The 16,117-nt window shown below is 38.9% G+C and overlaps 1 protein-coding gene across 50 annotated transcripts in view; it reads left to right on the top strand.

The window, feature by feature from the left end:
- The window catches only part of LRRFIP2 (LRR binding FLII interacting protein 2), a 120,279-nt gene that overhangs the window by 76,115 nt on the left and 28,047 nt on the right, over nucleotides 1-16,117 (top strand). For 40 of the 50 annotated variants that reach the window (XM_008984030.5, XM_035278010.3, XM_035278007.3 and 37 more), the window contains 3 exons: nucleotides 1,607-1,723; nucleotides 4,491-4,562; nucleotides 13,145-13,315. In XM_008984030.5, the coding sequence (XP_008982278.1) occupies nucleotides 1,607-1,723; nucleotides 4,491-4,562; nucleotides 13,145-13,315 (360 nt within the window). The remainder of the gene's footprint in view (nucleotides 1-1,606; nucleotides 1,724-4,490; nucleotides 4,563-13,144; nucleotides 13,316-16,117) is intronic. The other 10 variants (XM_008984031.5, XM_035278012.3, XM_035278009.3 and 7 more) reach the window with 1 other exon arrangement.

Here is a 16,117-nt window from a genome sequence, read left to right as displayed (position 1 = left end):
AGCTGCTCTTCCTCCCTTCATCTATTTCCTGTCCTTGACCCTCCAAAATTCTTTCGGAGTTAAATCATGTGAGGCCCTGGGAAGAAAAAACGCACTGCATTTTACTTCCTTGAATGTCACCTCTTTAGCTTTTATCTTCTTTTTTGATTTTCATTCCTCTAGAAATTGATCCTGAGAAGAAGCCAGTAAACACTGAATATGAAGTTTCTTTAGGAATGGTGGTGACAAACTCTGAGACTTTATTGTCTTTTATATATAAATTGTTTCTTGAAGTTAAAATACTCCTTTCTAGGATTTGCTTTGTGTTAAAGTCTCTTTCTTCTGAAAGTATTTTTAGAAAGTCAATTAGGGAAATGATTTATCAGAATTAATGTTATGCTATACCCAAGAAAGATAAATTAGCTCTGTCCAGTAGAAATATAGTGCAAGCCACAAATCTGAACTTATATGTAAGTTTAAATTTTCTGGTAGCCACTTTTAAAAAGTAAAAAGAAACAGGTAAAATTAATTTAGGTAAGATATTTTATTTAATCCAAATATTGAAACTATTTCAACATATAATCAATATAAAATTACTAGGCCGGACTCGGTAGTTCACACCTATAATTCCAGCACTTCGGGAGGCCAAAGTGGGTGGATCACTTGAGGTCTAGAGTTCGAGACCAGCCTGACCAACATGGTGAAACCCTGTCTCTACTAAAAATGCAAAAAAAAAAAAAAAAAAAAGCCAGGCATGGTTTTCCATGCCTGTAGTCCCAGCAACTCCTCAGTCTGGGAGGCTGAGACAGGAGAACTGCTTGAACCTGGGAGGTGGAGGTTGCAGTGAGCTGAGATCTTGCCACTGCACTCCAGCCTGGGCAACAGAGCGAGACTCCACCTCAAAAAAAAAAAAAAGAAAGAAAGAAACAAAACTAATAAATATAAAATTATTAATGAGATATATTTTATTCTTTTTTCTACACTAAGCCTTTAAAATCTGGTATGCATCCTATACTCAACTCGCAATTTGGATTAACCACATTTCAAGTGCTCAGTGGCTAATTGCAAGTATATTGACCAGCACAGATTCATGCTGTTTATTAATGAATAGCATAATCTCACATTTAAACGAATTTTGGGAAGAACAGCCTACATTCATAGTAATATCCAGTGTTGCTGCTCTCCAGGGCAAATAGTGTCTTCATCTTTATCAACAAAGTATTAGAGAAAGAAGAGATTCATACGCAGTTCAGAAACTCACAAGGGGAAGTGCTGATTAGCATATTAGTTATACAAAACTGCTTTAATCTGATGTGCTCACTTCAGTGGATAGCAAAGAGAAACTTAGAAAATAAACCACCCTCATAAAACTGTTTTCTTTTTGGTTATCATGAATTCTAGATTCTGATAAGGTATTTGTGTTAATGAAATTTTGCTTAGTATGCTCGGGCCCTTCTCTGGATACCTCTTTGCACAAAGCCAATCGAAATTGACCATTGATTACACACGATAACTTATGAATCTGAAGGCCACATCTTCCCCCAGCCACCCTGCCCTGTTTTTAGTTTCCACAGCAAACATATTTTTAAAGAAATGAGACTTAGAAGTGTCATATTTCTCTTTGTAGCCTTCATCTCGAAATTCTGCCTCAGCAACAACTCCTCTAAGTGGAAACTCATCCAGACGAGGAAGTGGGGACACCAGCAGCTTAATAGATCCAGACACCTCATTAAGTGAATTACGGGTAAACTAAAGTTTTTGGTTTTCTTTTTAAAAGCAGTTTTTTGACTTATTGGTAATATACTACAACTTTTAACCTTTAATGTGACTTAGTAGAAATAGGGAATATGATTCTTTTTAAAAAAATTAGTACAGTTAAAAAGTGTGACTCAGGTGTTTCAGAATTGAAAGGAAGGAGATTAGTTAATTCTTTTTTCTGTCCTCTTTCCTGAAAATTTGATGGTGTTGGAATTTCTGCTAATTTACAGATGCCAAAATGCGCTTTGTAATGCATGTAAAAGTAATTCTCTCAGAAACAACTGGCCATGTTTTCAATGGAAAATATGCGAGTGAACAAAGATCTAGATTGTGGGAATTATTAGTCTTTTGAGCCATGATGGTATTCAGCTGCTTGAATATAGTTATCTCTCAGTTTTTCATACTAACAGAAGTGTGATAATATTTGGGTAACAGAACCTGCTATTTGTGAGGCAAGGGGTAGTCAGAGAAATTGCATTCATTAATTCATTCATTCAACATTTATTGAGCACTTGGCCTTGGAGATTTAAGCAGCAAAACATGTTCTGGCCTTCAGGCTTTCCCTGTTTCATAGGGAAGACAAACTAATACAAAACTGGGTGGTGTTATACAATAGTAGCAAGAATAGGGCTGTTAAGGTAATTAAGAAAAGCTAAGGTTTGAAGGAAAAATAAAAATTAACCAGGCAAAGAAATTGAAGGGGGAAGCCTTTCTCAAAGAGATGCATTCAGAGAACCCATAAAGCACGCTGTGTAGCAAAGTTGCCAGAGGGTAGGATGAGAAGTGAAGAACAGTAAGAGTGAAGGCTGGAGAAGTAGTGCAGGGTCAAATCACAAAGCATCTTGTATTCTAGCCTGAAAGGAATTCCGTTTACCCTGATAACTATGGGATGTTAAACAGGAGAGCAATACTATCTGCTTTGCATTCTTAAAAAATAACTTTGATCACAGTCAGAGGAAGCATTGCAGGACAGAAGAGCAGTAACTCTGTGGTTCAACAGTGAGGATGAGGTGAGCAGTCAAAAATGCCGGGGGAGAAAATGTAAGAAACTTGCTCTGGAGTGAATACAAGAGACCTGAAATTGGTTGGGCAATAGGTAGGGAGAGAGAAATTTAAGCAAATGTTTTAGCTTTCTTTTAAAGATGAGATGGACTATTTATTTCTTTGGTTGAGTTGAGCCAGTGGAGAGAGAGGATGAAGGTTGAGGAAGGAGAGAGGGTAACTGACAGATCAAAGTGCCTGAGTGGGTGAGAGGAGAGTCCAGGGCTTGGATGGATGGGCTTGCCTGGGCTGGAGGTCCCCTCTTCACTGACACAGTAGACGAAGTAGGACAGGTGGTGACTCGGTAAGAGGTGGGGGCTGGTCTAAGTGCAGTGCTGTTTACAAGTAATTGATCACAATCAGTTACAGATTTCTTTGTTCCTTCTCCCCTTTCATTGCTTCACTTGACTAGCCTTAAAAAAAATTGTCAGTAAGATTGGAAAAGGAGTCTGACTTGTGAAATGAGCTACTTGTGGAATGGGCTGGGGGTTAGAGGACGATGGAGAGGCTTGCAGCAGTGTCAAAGAAGGAGAGCACCTTGGCCAGCCTGGCCATGGCTTTGAAGGTATCAGTACTGAGTTCTTAGTAACTCTTACTATGCGCCAGACATAAGTGCCTGGGTGGAAAGTTGAATAAGTTGCCTTTAGGTGCGACGTTCTCGTGGAACAGAAGGATATGAGGACAAGGCCCTCCAGCTTTAGACTTAGCTTGCTTTTGTCACACTGCTTGCTGCTTGTTTTTCTTCCTTGAGAGAATGACCTTCTTGAAGGAACTGATGTTTTGTATCCTGTCATTTGCCTCCTAATAGGTCCTCTGTAAATGTCTATTAAATGAATCAATGAGTAAAAGACAGTCAAACCTACTGGAGACACAGTGAAGGGAGCGGGGAAAGTTTAATACTAAAAATGTGTATGATCAGCCTGTAATAATTGATCCTGCTTATAATTGCAGAATTGTAATTAGGGCCCTGTGCAGTTATTTTGGACATAAATCGAGCATTCAGAATAGACCTTATATAACAAGGTCAGGCACGAGGGAAACAGTATTTTCCATTTAAAATTTGACCTGTTTCACTTTTTTTATAAGGATTATGGTAACATTTGGAGCAAGTGCTTTTCTCATCATTTAAATAGTCTCTATTTGACATTGTGTTCAAAACGCTTGTGCTTAACTCCCCTCCCTTTACTCCCTCTCTCTCTAGTTAATTGTGGCCGGTAACCAAGTCATTGAAAGAAAACTTTGTTCATGTTCATTTATTATATTTTTAAAAACTTGTGTATGAATCATTAAAATTTTCTGCCTCTTACTAATTTACTGTATATTTTACTAGTTCTAGGTGAAGCATTATACTAAAAAATTTAAAATGATTTATAAAATATTTTAAATGGTAAGATTTTTAAGTATTATAATTTATATAGCTTTTTCCCTTATGTAGAGCCCGGTCTCCATTTGCTATGCTGTTATCAACAGATTTTAATGCCAAGAAAATATTTAACTTTAGATTGATTACTCTGGACCTTCCCCAGTCCCACTATCCCCTGACCTGTTTGCCCCTTTCAGTGGTTAGGAGTGGGAGTTATGTTTTCGTATTTTGATTTCTCTGCTTTTAGTCTGGAATATACAAAAGTGAGTCATGTTTCATCTGAATCCTTTGTGATTTAAGATCTGTTTGTGCATGGTTTTATGCGATGGTTCATTCCTATGTCCTGCAGGATCTCTATGACCTTAAGGACCAGATACAGGATGTAGAAGGGAGATACATGCAGGGCCTTAAGGAACTAAAGGTATCAGGGCCCCTTCTGCAGCCCAAGCATGCGCTGTATGCACAAGTGTTGGCAACGATGGCTTTGCAAGTTCTGTTAACCTACTGCACATAGCTGTACTAACAGTGTTTGTCTTTCAAGCATGTGCTTAACCTGCAGTGCATAGGAATGGTGAACTTTCCAATCTCTGCTTCTGTTTAAATGTGTAATACAGTTTTTGAATATTCAGCAGAAGATATCCTTATAGGTTTTTTAAAATTTATTTTTCTTATAGAGACAGGGTCTCACTATGTTGCCTAGGCTGGTCTCAAACTCCTGGCCTCAAGCCATTCTCCTGGCTTGGCCTCCCAAAGTTCTGGGATTACAAGTGTGAGCCATCGTGCCCAGCCTCCTTTACAGTTTTAAAACCTTGTAAAAATACATGCATATCCCTTGTGTCTTAGCCATACAACATTAAATTGGGCAAACACCTAAAAAAATACTAAGAATATTTTTATTGAGAATTGGACCTCAAAATTCTTCCATGCTAAATGAAAAAATGTTGCATATTTCTGTTACCAAACTGTCAGAATTAAATGTGGGAGGAAGTAGCAACTGAGACATCATTATTATAAATATGCCCCCTGGAGGAAGGAACCTGAAGGCATAAGGCCTGTATTTTATTTTGGCTGGGATTTTCTTAACCTATAGGTCAAAAGGCATGACACAGATCTAGTGCCTTAAAGAATTTGGAGGTAAATTTAAATGGTCTTTATCTTTTCCCAGAAAGGATGACTAACGTTTTTCTGTATAAATGTGTGAGGCAGACAGTTTGGTTGTAAATAGCATTTGGTTATCATGCTCTTCTTTCTCTTATGTTTCATTCTGAAGTTCAAGCCTCCTATTATGAAGAAGCCAAAAGTTTATTTCAGCACATGTATGTCCTGATTTGAAATCAAAATACACACTGCACGCCAGGCGCAGTGGCTCATGCCTGTAATCCCAGCGCTTTGGGAGGCCCAGGTGGGTGGATCACCTGTGGTCAGGAATTCAAGACCAGCCCGGCAAACATGGCAAGATCCGGTCTCTACTAAAAATAAAAAAAATTCACTGGGCATGGTGGCAGGTGCCTGTAATTCCAACTACTTGAGAGGCTAAGGCAGAAGAATTGCTTGAACCAGGAAGGTGGAGGTTGCAGTGAGCTGAGGTCATGCTTTTGTACTCCAGCCTGGGTGACAGAGCTAGACTTTGTCTCAAAACAAACACACACAGAAACAAAAAAGCAAAATACACACTACACCTCTAAAAAAGCAAAAAGCAAGACAATCAGAAAGATGACTCGGGATATATCCAAAGGACAAAGCATGGATTTCATGGGCAAGGCTTTTGTCATGCTCCATGGCATGATTTGAAGTAGCCCAGCTATCGTACCCCTTCATGCAAGTGGTATGGTCCATGAGAAACAGAGTAAGACTCAGGACCAACAAAGGTGAGACCTCCAATGGTCCCATGAGGGAAGTCTGAAAGTTGCTGATAGAGCAGCATGCATTTTTCAGTAAACATCAGAAGAATTACAGAATTAGTTGATGTTCTCATTTAATCTTACTTCTTTAATCTTTAGAATTTGATCTCTCTTTTAAGATTTTAGAGATGCAACTTTTAGAAATATCTTGGATCAAACAAATCTGGTACATTGAATTAATATGCTTATATTGAAGTCACATGTGTAACAGTGTATCAGGAAAGCAGTCATGCGATTCAGGGGCATTCTTACTGCCATTTTACTTTATTTAAAACATTTCTTCCTTACATGTTAGAGCTACCATTTATTGCATTCTTTGAAAAATACAAAAAAACAGATTAGATTTGAGATTCGAACAGAGGAGATCCCTTTTTCTAATTTATGTCAGAGTATAATTGAACTAGACTTCAGATTACATTTATCCTTGACTCTTTGAAGTGGAAAAAACACCACAAAAATAAAGAAAAATTGTCTGATTGGTGACCAAGCTGGTGGTGTGATGTATCCTATTGAAGAAGGATGTTGGCTTACTGCTTGTGACATTACTCTTGTTATGTTTGCCTTTGGGATGCTCTCAGCCACTCTCCCCTCTGCCCTTCCTTATATCAGGAAGGTTGGTTATTATTGCTAATACAGTATTTGCCCATGGTGTACTAGTATATAGTGTGTACTATTACCCAGAAAATGTAGTAAAATATTAATTGTAAAATGTAAGTGATCTATTTCATAAAAGATTAATGATTCTGTAAATCAAAGGATTAAACCCATTAACCCATTTTAAAAACTATTAAAATTAATACCTTATTAAATTTAAGTAGAGAGTTATAGCAATAAATAACAATAGTAAATCTATAGTGACCGAAAGCTTTCCAAGATAATATTGAAAAAAGGAAAGCTATAGAACAAAATGTAGAGTATATAATTTGTATTAAAAATATATATGAAGTCGGCTGGGCGCAGTGTCCCATGCCTGTAATCCCAGCACTTTGGGAGGCTGAGGCGGGTGGATCACAAGGTCAAGAGATCGAGACCATCCTGGCCAACAGGGTGAAACCCCATCTCTACTAAAAAATACAAAAATTAGCTGGGCCTGGTGGTGGGCACCTGTAATCCCAGCTACTTGGGAGACTGAGGCAGGAGCATTGCTTGAACCCGGGAGGCGGGGGTTGCAGTGAGCCGAGCTTGTACCACTACACTCCAGCCTGGTGCCTGGTGACAGAGCGAGACGTCTCAAAAGAAAAAAAATTACACACACACACACACACACACACACACGAAGTCAAGGGTATATATTTTATACTATAAACAAATAGGAAATGACCTTAAAGATACTCTACCAAACCAATAGTTCTTGTGCCTCTGGAGGGAGCATGGTCAAGGAAGACTTTTGCCTTATCTATATCATTTATTATAATAACATTACTTTGGGAGTCCAAGGAGGGAGGCAGCAATGAGCTATGATTGTACCACTGTACTCCAGCCTAGGTGACAGAGTGAAGCCCTGTGTCTAAAAAAATAAAATAAATAAAACATTCTTGAAAAAGTTAGATTTACCTCTTCCTGACACTGACCAGCCTCAAGTGACTTAGTGTCCCTGTCAGTTTTCTCATGTGTAAAATGGGCAGTAAAATGGGCATGATGATAAATAATACCTACCTGCTGGGAGTTACTGAAAGGATTAAACACAATAAGGCGTGTAAAGAAAACGTAAAGGTTCATTATTATTACTAGATGTTAGGATATTAGTCAGGAACTCACCTGAATCATTCAAGAAAAAAAAAGTGTAACCTTAAGAAAATCTCATTTATATATAGATGGTATCACATATGAATATATAGTTCATATATGGGTCCGAAATATGCACTTGCCTCAATTTTATTGGTTTTAAGTTTAATTAAGGCCTTCTAGAAAGTGCTGTTCTTTAAAAAAAAATTTTTTTTTTTAAACAGGGTCTCACCATGTTGCTCAGGCTGGTCTACAATTCCTGGGCTCAAGCAGTCCTCCCACTCTGCCTCCCAGACTGCTGGGATTACAGATGTAAGCCACCATGCCTAGCCAATGTTGTTTTTTTTTTGAGACAGAGTCTTACTCTGTCACCCAGGCTAGAGTGCAGTGGCGCAATCTCAGCTCACTGCAACCTCTGCCTCTTGGGTTCAAGCAATTCTGCCTTATCCTCCCAAGTAGATGGAACTAAAGGCTCATACCACCACACCTGGCTAATTTTTTATATTTTTAGTAGAGATGGAGTTTCATTGTGCTGGCCAAGATGGTCTTGATCTCCTGACCTCGTGATCTGCCCACCTGGGCCTCCCAAAGTGCTGGGATCACCTGAGGTCAGGAGGTCGAGACCAGCCTGGCCAACATGGTGAAACCCTATCTCTACTAAAAATATAAAAATTAGGTGGTAGGAGCCTATAATCTCAACTTCTCAGGAGGCTGAGATAGGAGAATCGCTTGAACCTGGGAGGCTGAGGTTGTGGTGAGCCGAGATTGCACCACTGCACTCCAGGCCAGGTGACACAGTGAGACTCCGTCTCTAAATAAATAAAAAGCATTTAAGTAAAACCAATTTCAAACGGGTATCACTCTGTGAATAAGATTAAGATCACTAAAATACTTTGACACTTCCATTTAAAACAGTCTTTTGTGGTCTACTGTTTAAAGGAAGATGACATTGCATACATTTTATGTCTTATTTATTGTGTTACATATTTTGTGCATGCATCTAGTACTTGGGCTATCTTAAATTCTGGTGTTCATGTGGTTTCATGTGGGACTGAGTTGTGATGAGACCTTTTTTCTGCTATTACCCTCTCAGATGGATAATTATTCTAAAGTCTGCATTATAGTAAGCTACATTTAGATATATTTAGAGCACCATATAATTGACTCTGCTTATATTCTTTGTTTTGGTTAAATTTATTTCTAGGCTGGGTGCAGTGGCTCATGCCTGTAATCCCAGTACTTTGGGAGGCTGAGGCACGCAGATCATGAGGTCAAGAGTTTGAGACCAGCATGATCAAACCCCGTCTCTACTAAAAATAAAAAAATAAGTTGGGCATGGTGTTGCAATGTCTGTAATCCTAGCCACTCAGGAGGCTGAGGCAGAAGAATCACTTGAATCCTGGAGGCAGAGGTTACAGTGAGCTGAGATCACGCCACTGCACTCTGGCCTGGGCAACAGAGTGAGACTCCATCTCAAAAAACAAACAAACAAATTTGTTTCTAATCCTAGTTTAAATCTTGCCTGACAACTCAATTCTGGTTTATGAAGCATAATTAAAAGTGTGTGTGGCCAGGCATGGTGGCTCCTACCTGTAATTCACTTTCTGAGGTCAAGGTAAGGTGGATAGCTTGAGCCTAGGAGTTTGAGATCAGCCTGGGCAACTTGGTGAAACCTTGTCTCTACAAAAAAAATTAGCCAGGTGTGATATCACGTGCCTGTGGTCCCAGCTACCCAGGAGGCTGACGTGGGAGAATCACCTGAGTCTGGGGAGGTTCCAGCCTGGGCAACAGAATGAGACCCTGTCTCAAAAAAAAAAAAAAAAAAAAAAGTGTGTGTGTGTGTGTGTGTGTGTGTGTGTGTGTATTTTTATTTAGATATAATTCAAATTCCATAAAAATTTACTTAAAATTTTAATTCAGTGGTTTTTTTTAGCATACTCACAGAGTTGTGCAACTAGCACCACAACTCATCTGTAGAACATTTTCATCACCCAGAAAAGAAACCCAATCACTAACTTTGTGTCTCTAGAGATTCACCTCTTCTGGAGATTTCATACAGATGGAGTCATACAATATGTGATGTTTTGTGGTTGGCTTTCATTTAGCATAATATATTCAATATTCACCTATGTCATAATAACTGTCAGTCTTTTTTTAATGGCTGGATAGTATTCCACTACATGGGTTTGCTGCATTTTGTTAATACATTAGTCGGTTGATAGGCATTAGGGTTGTTTATTCTTTTTTGGCTATTATGAGTAATGCTGCTGTGAACATTTGTGTACAAGTTTTTGTGTAGACGTATCTTTTCTTTTTTTTTTTTGAGACGGAGTTTCGCTGTTGTTACCCAGACTGGAATGCAATGGCATGATCTTGGCTCACCGCAACCTCCGCCTTCTGGGTTCAAGCAATTCTCCTGCCTCAGCCTCCCGAGTAGCTGGGACTACAGGCATGGACAACCATGCCCAGCTAATTTTTGTATTTTTAGTAGAGACGGGGTTTCACCTTGTTGGCCAGGATGGTCTCGATCTCTTGACCTCATGATCCACCCGCCTTGGCCTCCCAAAGTGCTGGGATTATAGGCGTGAGCCACTGCGCCCGGCCAGACATATCTTTTCAATTCTCTCTGGTAGTTTGCTGGGTCATATGGTAACGCTATGTTTAACATTTTGAGGAACTGTCAAAGTGTTTTCCAAAGTAGCTGCACCATTTTATGTTCCTACCAGCAATATATAGGAGATCTAGTTTCTCCACATCCTTACTCACACTTGTCTTCTGTATTTTTTGCTATAGATTATAGCCATCCTAGTGAATGTGAAGTGGTATCTTATTGTGATTTTGATGTGCATTTTCCTAATGACTAATGACGCCGAGCATGTTTTCCTGTGCTTATTTGTCATTTGTATATCCTCTTTGGAGAAATATCTATTCAGGTCCTTGCCCATTTTTAAATTAATTTATGTGTCCTTTATTGTTGAGTTGTAAGAGTTGTATATATATTATTCTGCGTATAAGTCTCTTATCAGATATAAGATTGATAAATATTTTCTCCCATTCTATGGGTTGTCTTTTTACTTTTTTGATTATATCATTTGCAGCATTAAAGTTTTACATTTGGGCCAGGTGAAGTGGCTTATACCTGTAATCCTAGTACTTTGGGAGACTGAGGTGGACAGATCATAAGGTCAGGAGTTTGAGACCAGTCTGGCCAACTTAGTGAAACCTCATCTCTACTAAAAACACAAAAAAGTAGCCAGGTGTAGTGATATGTGCCTGTCATCGAAGCTGCTCAGGAGCCTGAGGCAGGAGAACTATGTGAACCCAGGAGGTGGAGGTTGCAGTGAGCTGAGAAAAAAAAAGTTTTTTGAGACTGAGTCTCGCACTGTCACCCAGGCTGGAGTGTGATGGTGCGATTCTCCTGCCTCAGCCTCCCAAGTAGCTGGGATTACAGGTGCGTACCACCACATCTGGCTAATGTTTTTTATTTTTAGCAGAGACAAGGCTTCACAATGTTGACCAGGCTGGTCTCGAACTAACTGACCTCGTGATCCGCCCGCCTTAGCCTCCCAAAGTGCTGGGATTACAGGCATGAGTCACGGTGCCCAGAAAAGAAAAGATTTACATTTGGACAAAGTCTTATCTTTTTATGGTTTATAGTGCTTTTTGTTTGTTTTTGAGACAGGATCTCACTCTGTTACCCAGGCTGGGGTGCAGTGGCATGATCTCAGCTCACTATAGCCTCTGCCTCATGGGTTCAAGCAATTATCCTGACTCAGCCTCCTGAATACCTGTGATTACAGGCACCCACCACCATGCCCTGCTAATTTTTGTATTTTTAGTAAAGATAGGGTTTCACCATGTTGGTCAGGCTGGTCTGGAACTCCTGACCTCAAGTGATCTGCCTGCCTTGGCTTCTCAGCCTGCTAGGATTACATACACTCCGCTGGTTTATAGTGCTTTTGGTGTATCTAAGAAAACATTGCCTATCCCAAGGTCATGAAGATTTATCTATATTTTCTTTGAAGCATTTTATTGTTTTAGCTCTCACATTTAGATCCTGGCTCATGTTGAGTTAATTTTTGTGTGTGGTATGAGGTAGGAGTCCAACTTCATTCTTTTGTTCGTGGGTACCCATGCTTGTCCCAATACCATTTATTCTTTTCCCATTGAGTTATATGGAACCCTTTGTCCAAAATTAACTGATTTTAAATGTGAGAGTTCTGGGCTCTTAATTCCATTTCATTGATAAACATTTGCACCAGTATTTTAAAAATTTATTTCCATAAATGATTACTTTTCCTATCTGAAACCTTCTTTTTAGCTTTAAAAAAGTCACTAAGCAATAGTAATTACCAAATTAGATACAGTTACACACACACACACACACACACACAAACGTGTAAGTTTTCTCAGGCAGAAAAATTTGAGGTATATAACATTTCAGGCATTTTGTGGTGCCTTTTTTTCTTTTTTTTAACTTCAAAACTGTAGCTCTAGATCAAGCTCTTTATTTTAATTATTGATTGGTAGAGATAGGGTCTCGCTCTGTTACACAGGCTGGAGTGCAGTGGCACAGTCACTGCTCACTGCAACCCTGACCTCCTGGGCTCAATCAGTGTTCTCACCTCAGCATCCCAAGTAGCTGGGACTACAGGTGGGCCTCCACGTCTGGCTAATTTTTGTATTTTCTTGTGGAGACAGGGTTTTGTCATGTTGCCCAGGCTTGTCTTGAGCTTCAGGGCCCAAGATCTACCCACCTTGGCCTCCTAAAGTACTGGGATTGCAGACATGAAACACTGTGCGTGGCCAAGCTTTTTTTAAAATACACATTTTTGTATTGCTTATTTAAACATGACTGAAATGTGGGTAATTGCTGGGAAAAAAATATTTACCTTTATATCGGCATTTTTATGCAGAACAGGAAAGTACTGGAAACGATTGTCTAGAAAGTGGCAAAATTCAAATGAGTATGAAGTGCACTTATGTAAAGAGAGGCCATATTCTGGGGTCTCACTGCATTCCGAACACCACCAGTTTGTTATCAAAACTGTAAGAGTAAAATCTCTGAAAATATTGATTCATTGAATGACTTACAGATATACGTTGTTTGTACTTCTTTCATCCCTCAGAGGCCATATTGCTGCTTAATTTTGTTTTCTTGGGGAACAGAGAGCACATATTGTTTTTATACAGGCATTATCGGCTTATTGTCTTCCTGTTTCATGTGCATGTTACTAAACAGGGAGTTCCCCAAACCACTTGTATTTTATGAAAATGCATCTTTATGTGTTTGTGGCAGTGCTGTTATTTCCTGTTATATTGCATATACAATTAGCATATTTTAGATATCAGACTGATGACTTCAACTGTCATTTAGGAATCTTTGTCTGAAGTGGAAGAAAAATACAAGAAGGCCATGGTTTCCAATGCACAGTTAGACAATGAGAAGAACAATTTGATCTACCAGGTAGATACACTCAAGGATGTTATCGAAGAGCAGGAGGAACAGATGGCGGAATTTTATAGAGAAAATGAAGAAAAATCAAAGGTAACGTAAAATATTATCTGATATTTTCTCGTGGGACAGAAAATAAAAGCCTGCCACTTATAAAGTGATGGAATATTGTGGCATACTTACTTAGGAATGATGTTTCAGTCAAAACTGAGTGGCCCAAGGAAATTGAAAGAACACCATGAGGTTTCAGGCCCTGACATATTTTCCTTTTCTATTTTTCAAAAATTATTTTCCTAAGGAAAAGCTTATGTCTTCTGTTAAGTTTCTGAAAATAGAATAGAAGTAAAGTTTTATCTTCGTTTTCTGTCTCTTAATCGGGTCAGTTACGGTGAGTTACTTACTTCTTCCAGTTATAAGTTGCTGGAACTCACGCAAAGTTCCAAAGACTCTCAACAAAATGATTCATTCTTTTCTATGAACTTCTGAACGGTTCAAGAGAATTCATTTTCTAAATAATTGGATAGATGTCTTTAATCGGTTATTTTAAATCAGCAATTTGGAGATGTGGGTCAGAAATCGAAAGATGTTTTCCTTAGAGGTTTATAAGCTATAATGTTAAAATGTGCAGATGGAGAATAGAACTCATTGCCCAAGACCAGGATTTGCTCTTTGACAACTGCAGAAAACAAATTGGGATCTTTTAAAAGCATATGTTTCAGACTTTTTACAGTGTTGATGTTAGTTCAAGCAGAGGTCAAACGGATATTATTACCATAAATGGATTGCTACTACATTGCTAATATAAAAAAATCCAGAAAATATTTTAGGAAATATGTATTGATAAATTATTAGAGACAACAATCTGAATTTGCACAAAACAAAGGGAGAGAAGCTGTTTATATAATCTCCAAGAGACCAGCATTACTGCCATCGTCTTTATAGGAATTTCTTCCCTTGAGGGCTAGAAATGCCCATTCCGGCCTGTTTTGGTCACATTCAAAAAGTGTTAGCCAGGTGTTTGGAGGAGAGAGGGATGAATAGACCAGAGCACAAAGGATTTTTAGGCCAGTGATACTATTCTGTATCATATTATAATGGTGGATACATGTTATTATGGATGCATGAATTGATACATTAATCCAAAACCATAGAATGTACCCCACGAGGAGTGAACCCTAAGGTAATCTCTGGACTTTGGGTGACAGTGATCTGTCAATGTAGGTTCACTGATAGAATGAAATACACCACTCTAGTGTGGGATGTTTATATTAGGGTAGATTGTGCATGTATGGGGACAGGGAGCATATGAAAACTCTCTGTACTTTCAACATAATTTTGCTGTGAATCTAAAACTGCTCTAAAATTATTTAGGACTGTTATTTAGATGGTGAAGAAGAGGCTTCTGGTTGTTTTCATATTGGACTGACAGTGGCCTGTGGAAGAGCATTATGTGCTGACAAAAGGTGGTTTCCTCTTTGATTCTTCTTGTAAACCCTATAGGCCATTTTTGGAGATTCTGAGCCATCATGCTTTTCCTAGAGGCCCATGGACTCCTTTTTTTTGCCGTCCCACACATCTTTTAATATCTATTTTTGGCTCTTTGCCTCTATCAGACTAAAGTAAGATCTCATGCTAAGTATATAATGGTCAGTACTAAAATGAATTATCTTTCCATCATCTCAAATATACTTGGGCATTTTTTAAAATGAAGAAAACCCTTATAATTAGCTATTTTAACCAATTTAGTTTTTCTCTGGATTATTTTAGAAGGTAATAGATTTTTTAGTATGCATAGTTTTTGTTTTCTTAATCTTGTATGTTTTTTTGGAGACAAGGTCTCACTCTGTAGCCCGGGCTAGAGTGGAGTGGCAGGAGTATAGCTCGTTGCAACCTCTGTCTCCAGGCTCAAGTGATCCTCTCACCTCAGTCTTCCCAGTAGCTGGGACTAAAGGCATGTACCACCACGCCTGGCTAATTAAAAAAAATTTTTTTTATAGAATCAGGGTTTCACTGTGTTGCCCAGGCTGGTCTCCAACTCCTGGGCTCAAGCAATCTCCCCACCTCAGCTTCCCACAGTACTGGGATTACAGTTGTGAGCCACCGTGATGGGCCTTCTTATATTTTTCAAACCTAAAATTTATTAAATTTTTTTAATACCCTGGAAATTTGCTTCACATACCATGTTGCAGAAGATTTTGTGACAGTATCTCTTTTTTTTTTTTTGAGATGGAGTTTCGCTCTTGTTACCCAGGCTGGAGTGCAGTGGCGTGATCTCGGCTCACTGCAGACTCCGCCTCCTGGGTTCAGGCAATTCTCCTGCCTCAGCCTCCTGAGTAGCTGGGATTACAGGTACACACCACCATGCCCAGCTAATTTTTGTATTTTTAGTAGAGACGGGGTTTCACCATGTTGACCAGGATGGTCGACAGTATCTCTTTCTAACATAGCTTTACTCCAAGCTCTCTCGTTCTAAATAACTATTGCTTTGTACAGTAGAATGTTAATATTCAGAGATAAACAAAGAGGTCAGGCACTCTGGTGTATTTCCTTACAGAAGCAGATAGTGAGAGTAGAGAAGGACCGTTCAATAATAATTATGCAGTATTAATAAAATTTTTCTAAATGTCTTTAGTGCCTCTTGGAATTACAGTAACTATTTTGTTTTATATTTTTATTTTATTTTATTATTTTTACAGACAGTGTCTTGCTGTGCTCCCCAGGCTGGAGTACAGTGGCACAGTAATAGCTCACTTTGATCTCCTATGCTCAAGCGATCCTGAGTAGCTAGAACTGTAGGCACATGCCACCACACCTGGCTGTTTTTTAAAAATCTTTTTGTGGAGATGAGGCCTTGCTGTATTGCCCAGGCTGGTCTTGAACTCATGACTTCAAGCA

This window comes from Callithrix jacchus, chromosome 17, assembly GCF_049354715.1.
Source record: "Callithrix jacchus isolate 240 chromosome 17, calJac240_pri, whole genome shotgun sequence".
Lineage (NCBI taxonomy): Eukaryota > Metazoa > Chordata > Mammalia > Primates > Cebidae > Callithrix > Callithrix jacchus.
The sequence above is the reverse complement of the archived record's forward strand: the minus strand, read 5'-3'. Positions and strand labels throughout refer to the sequence as shown.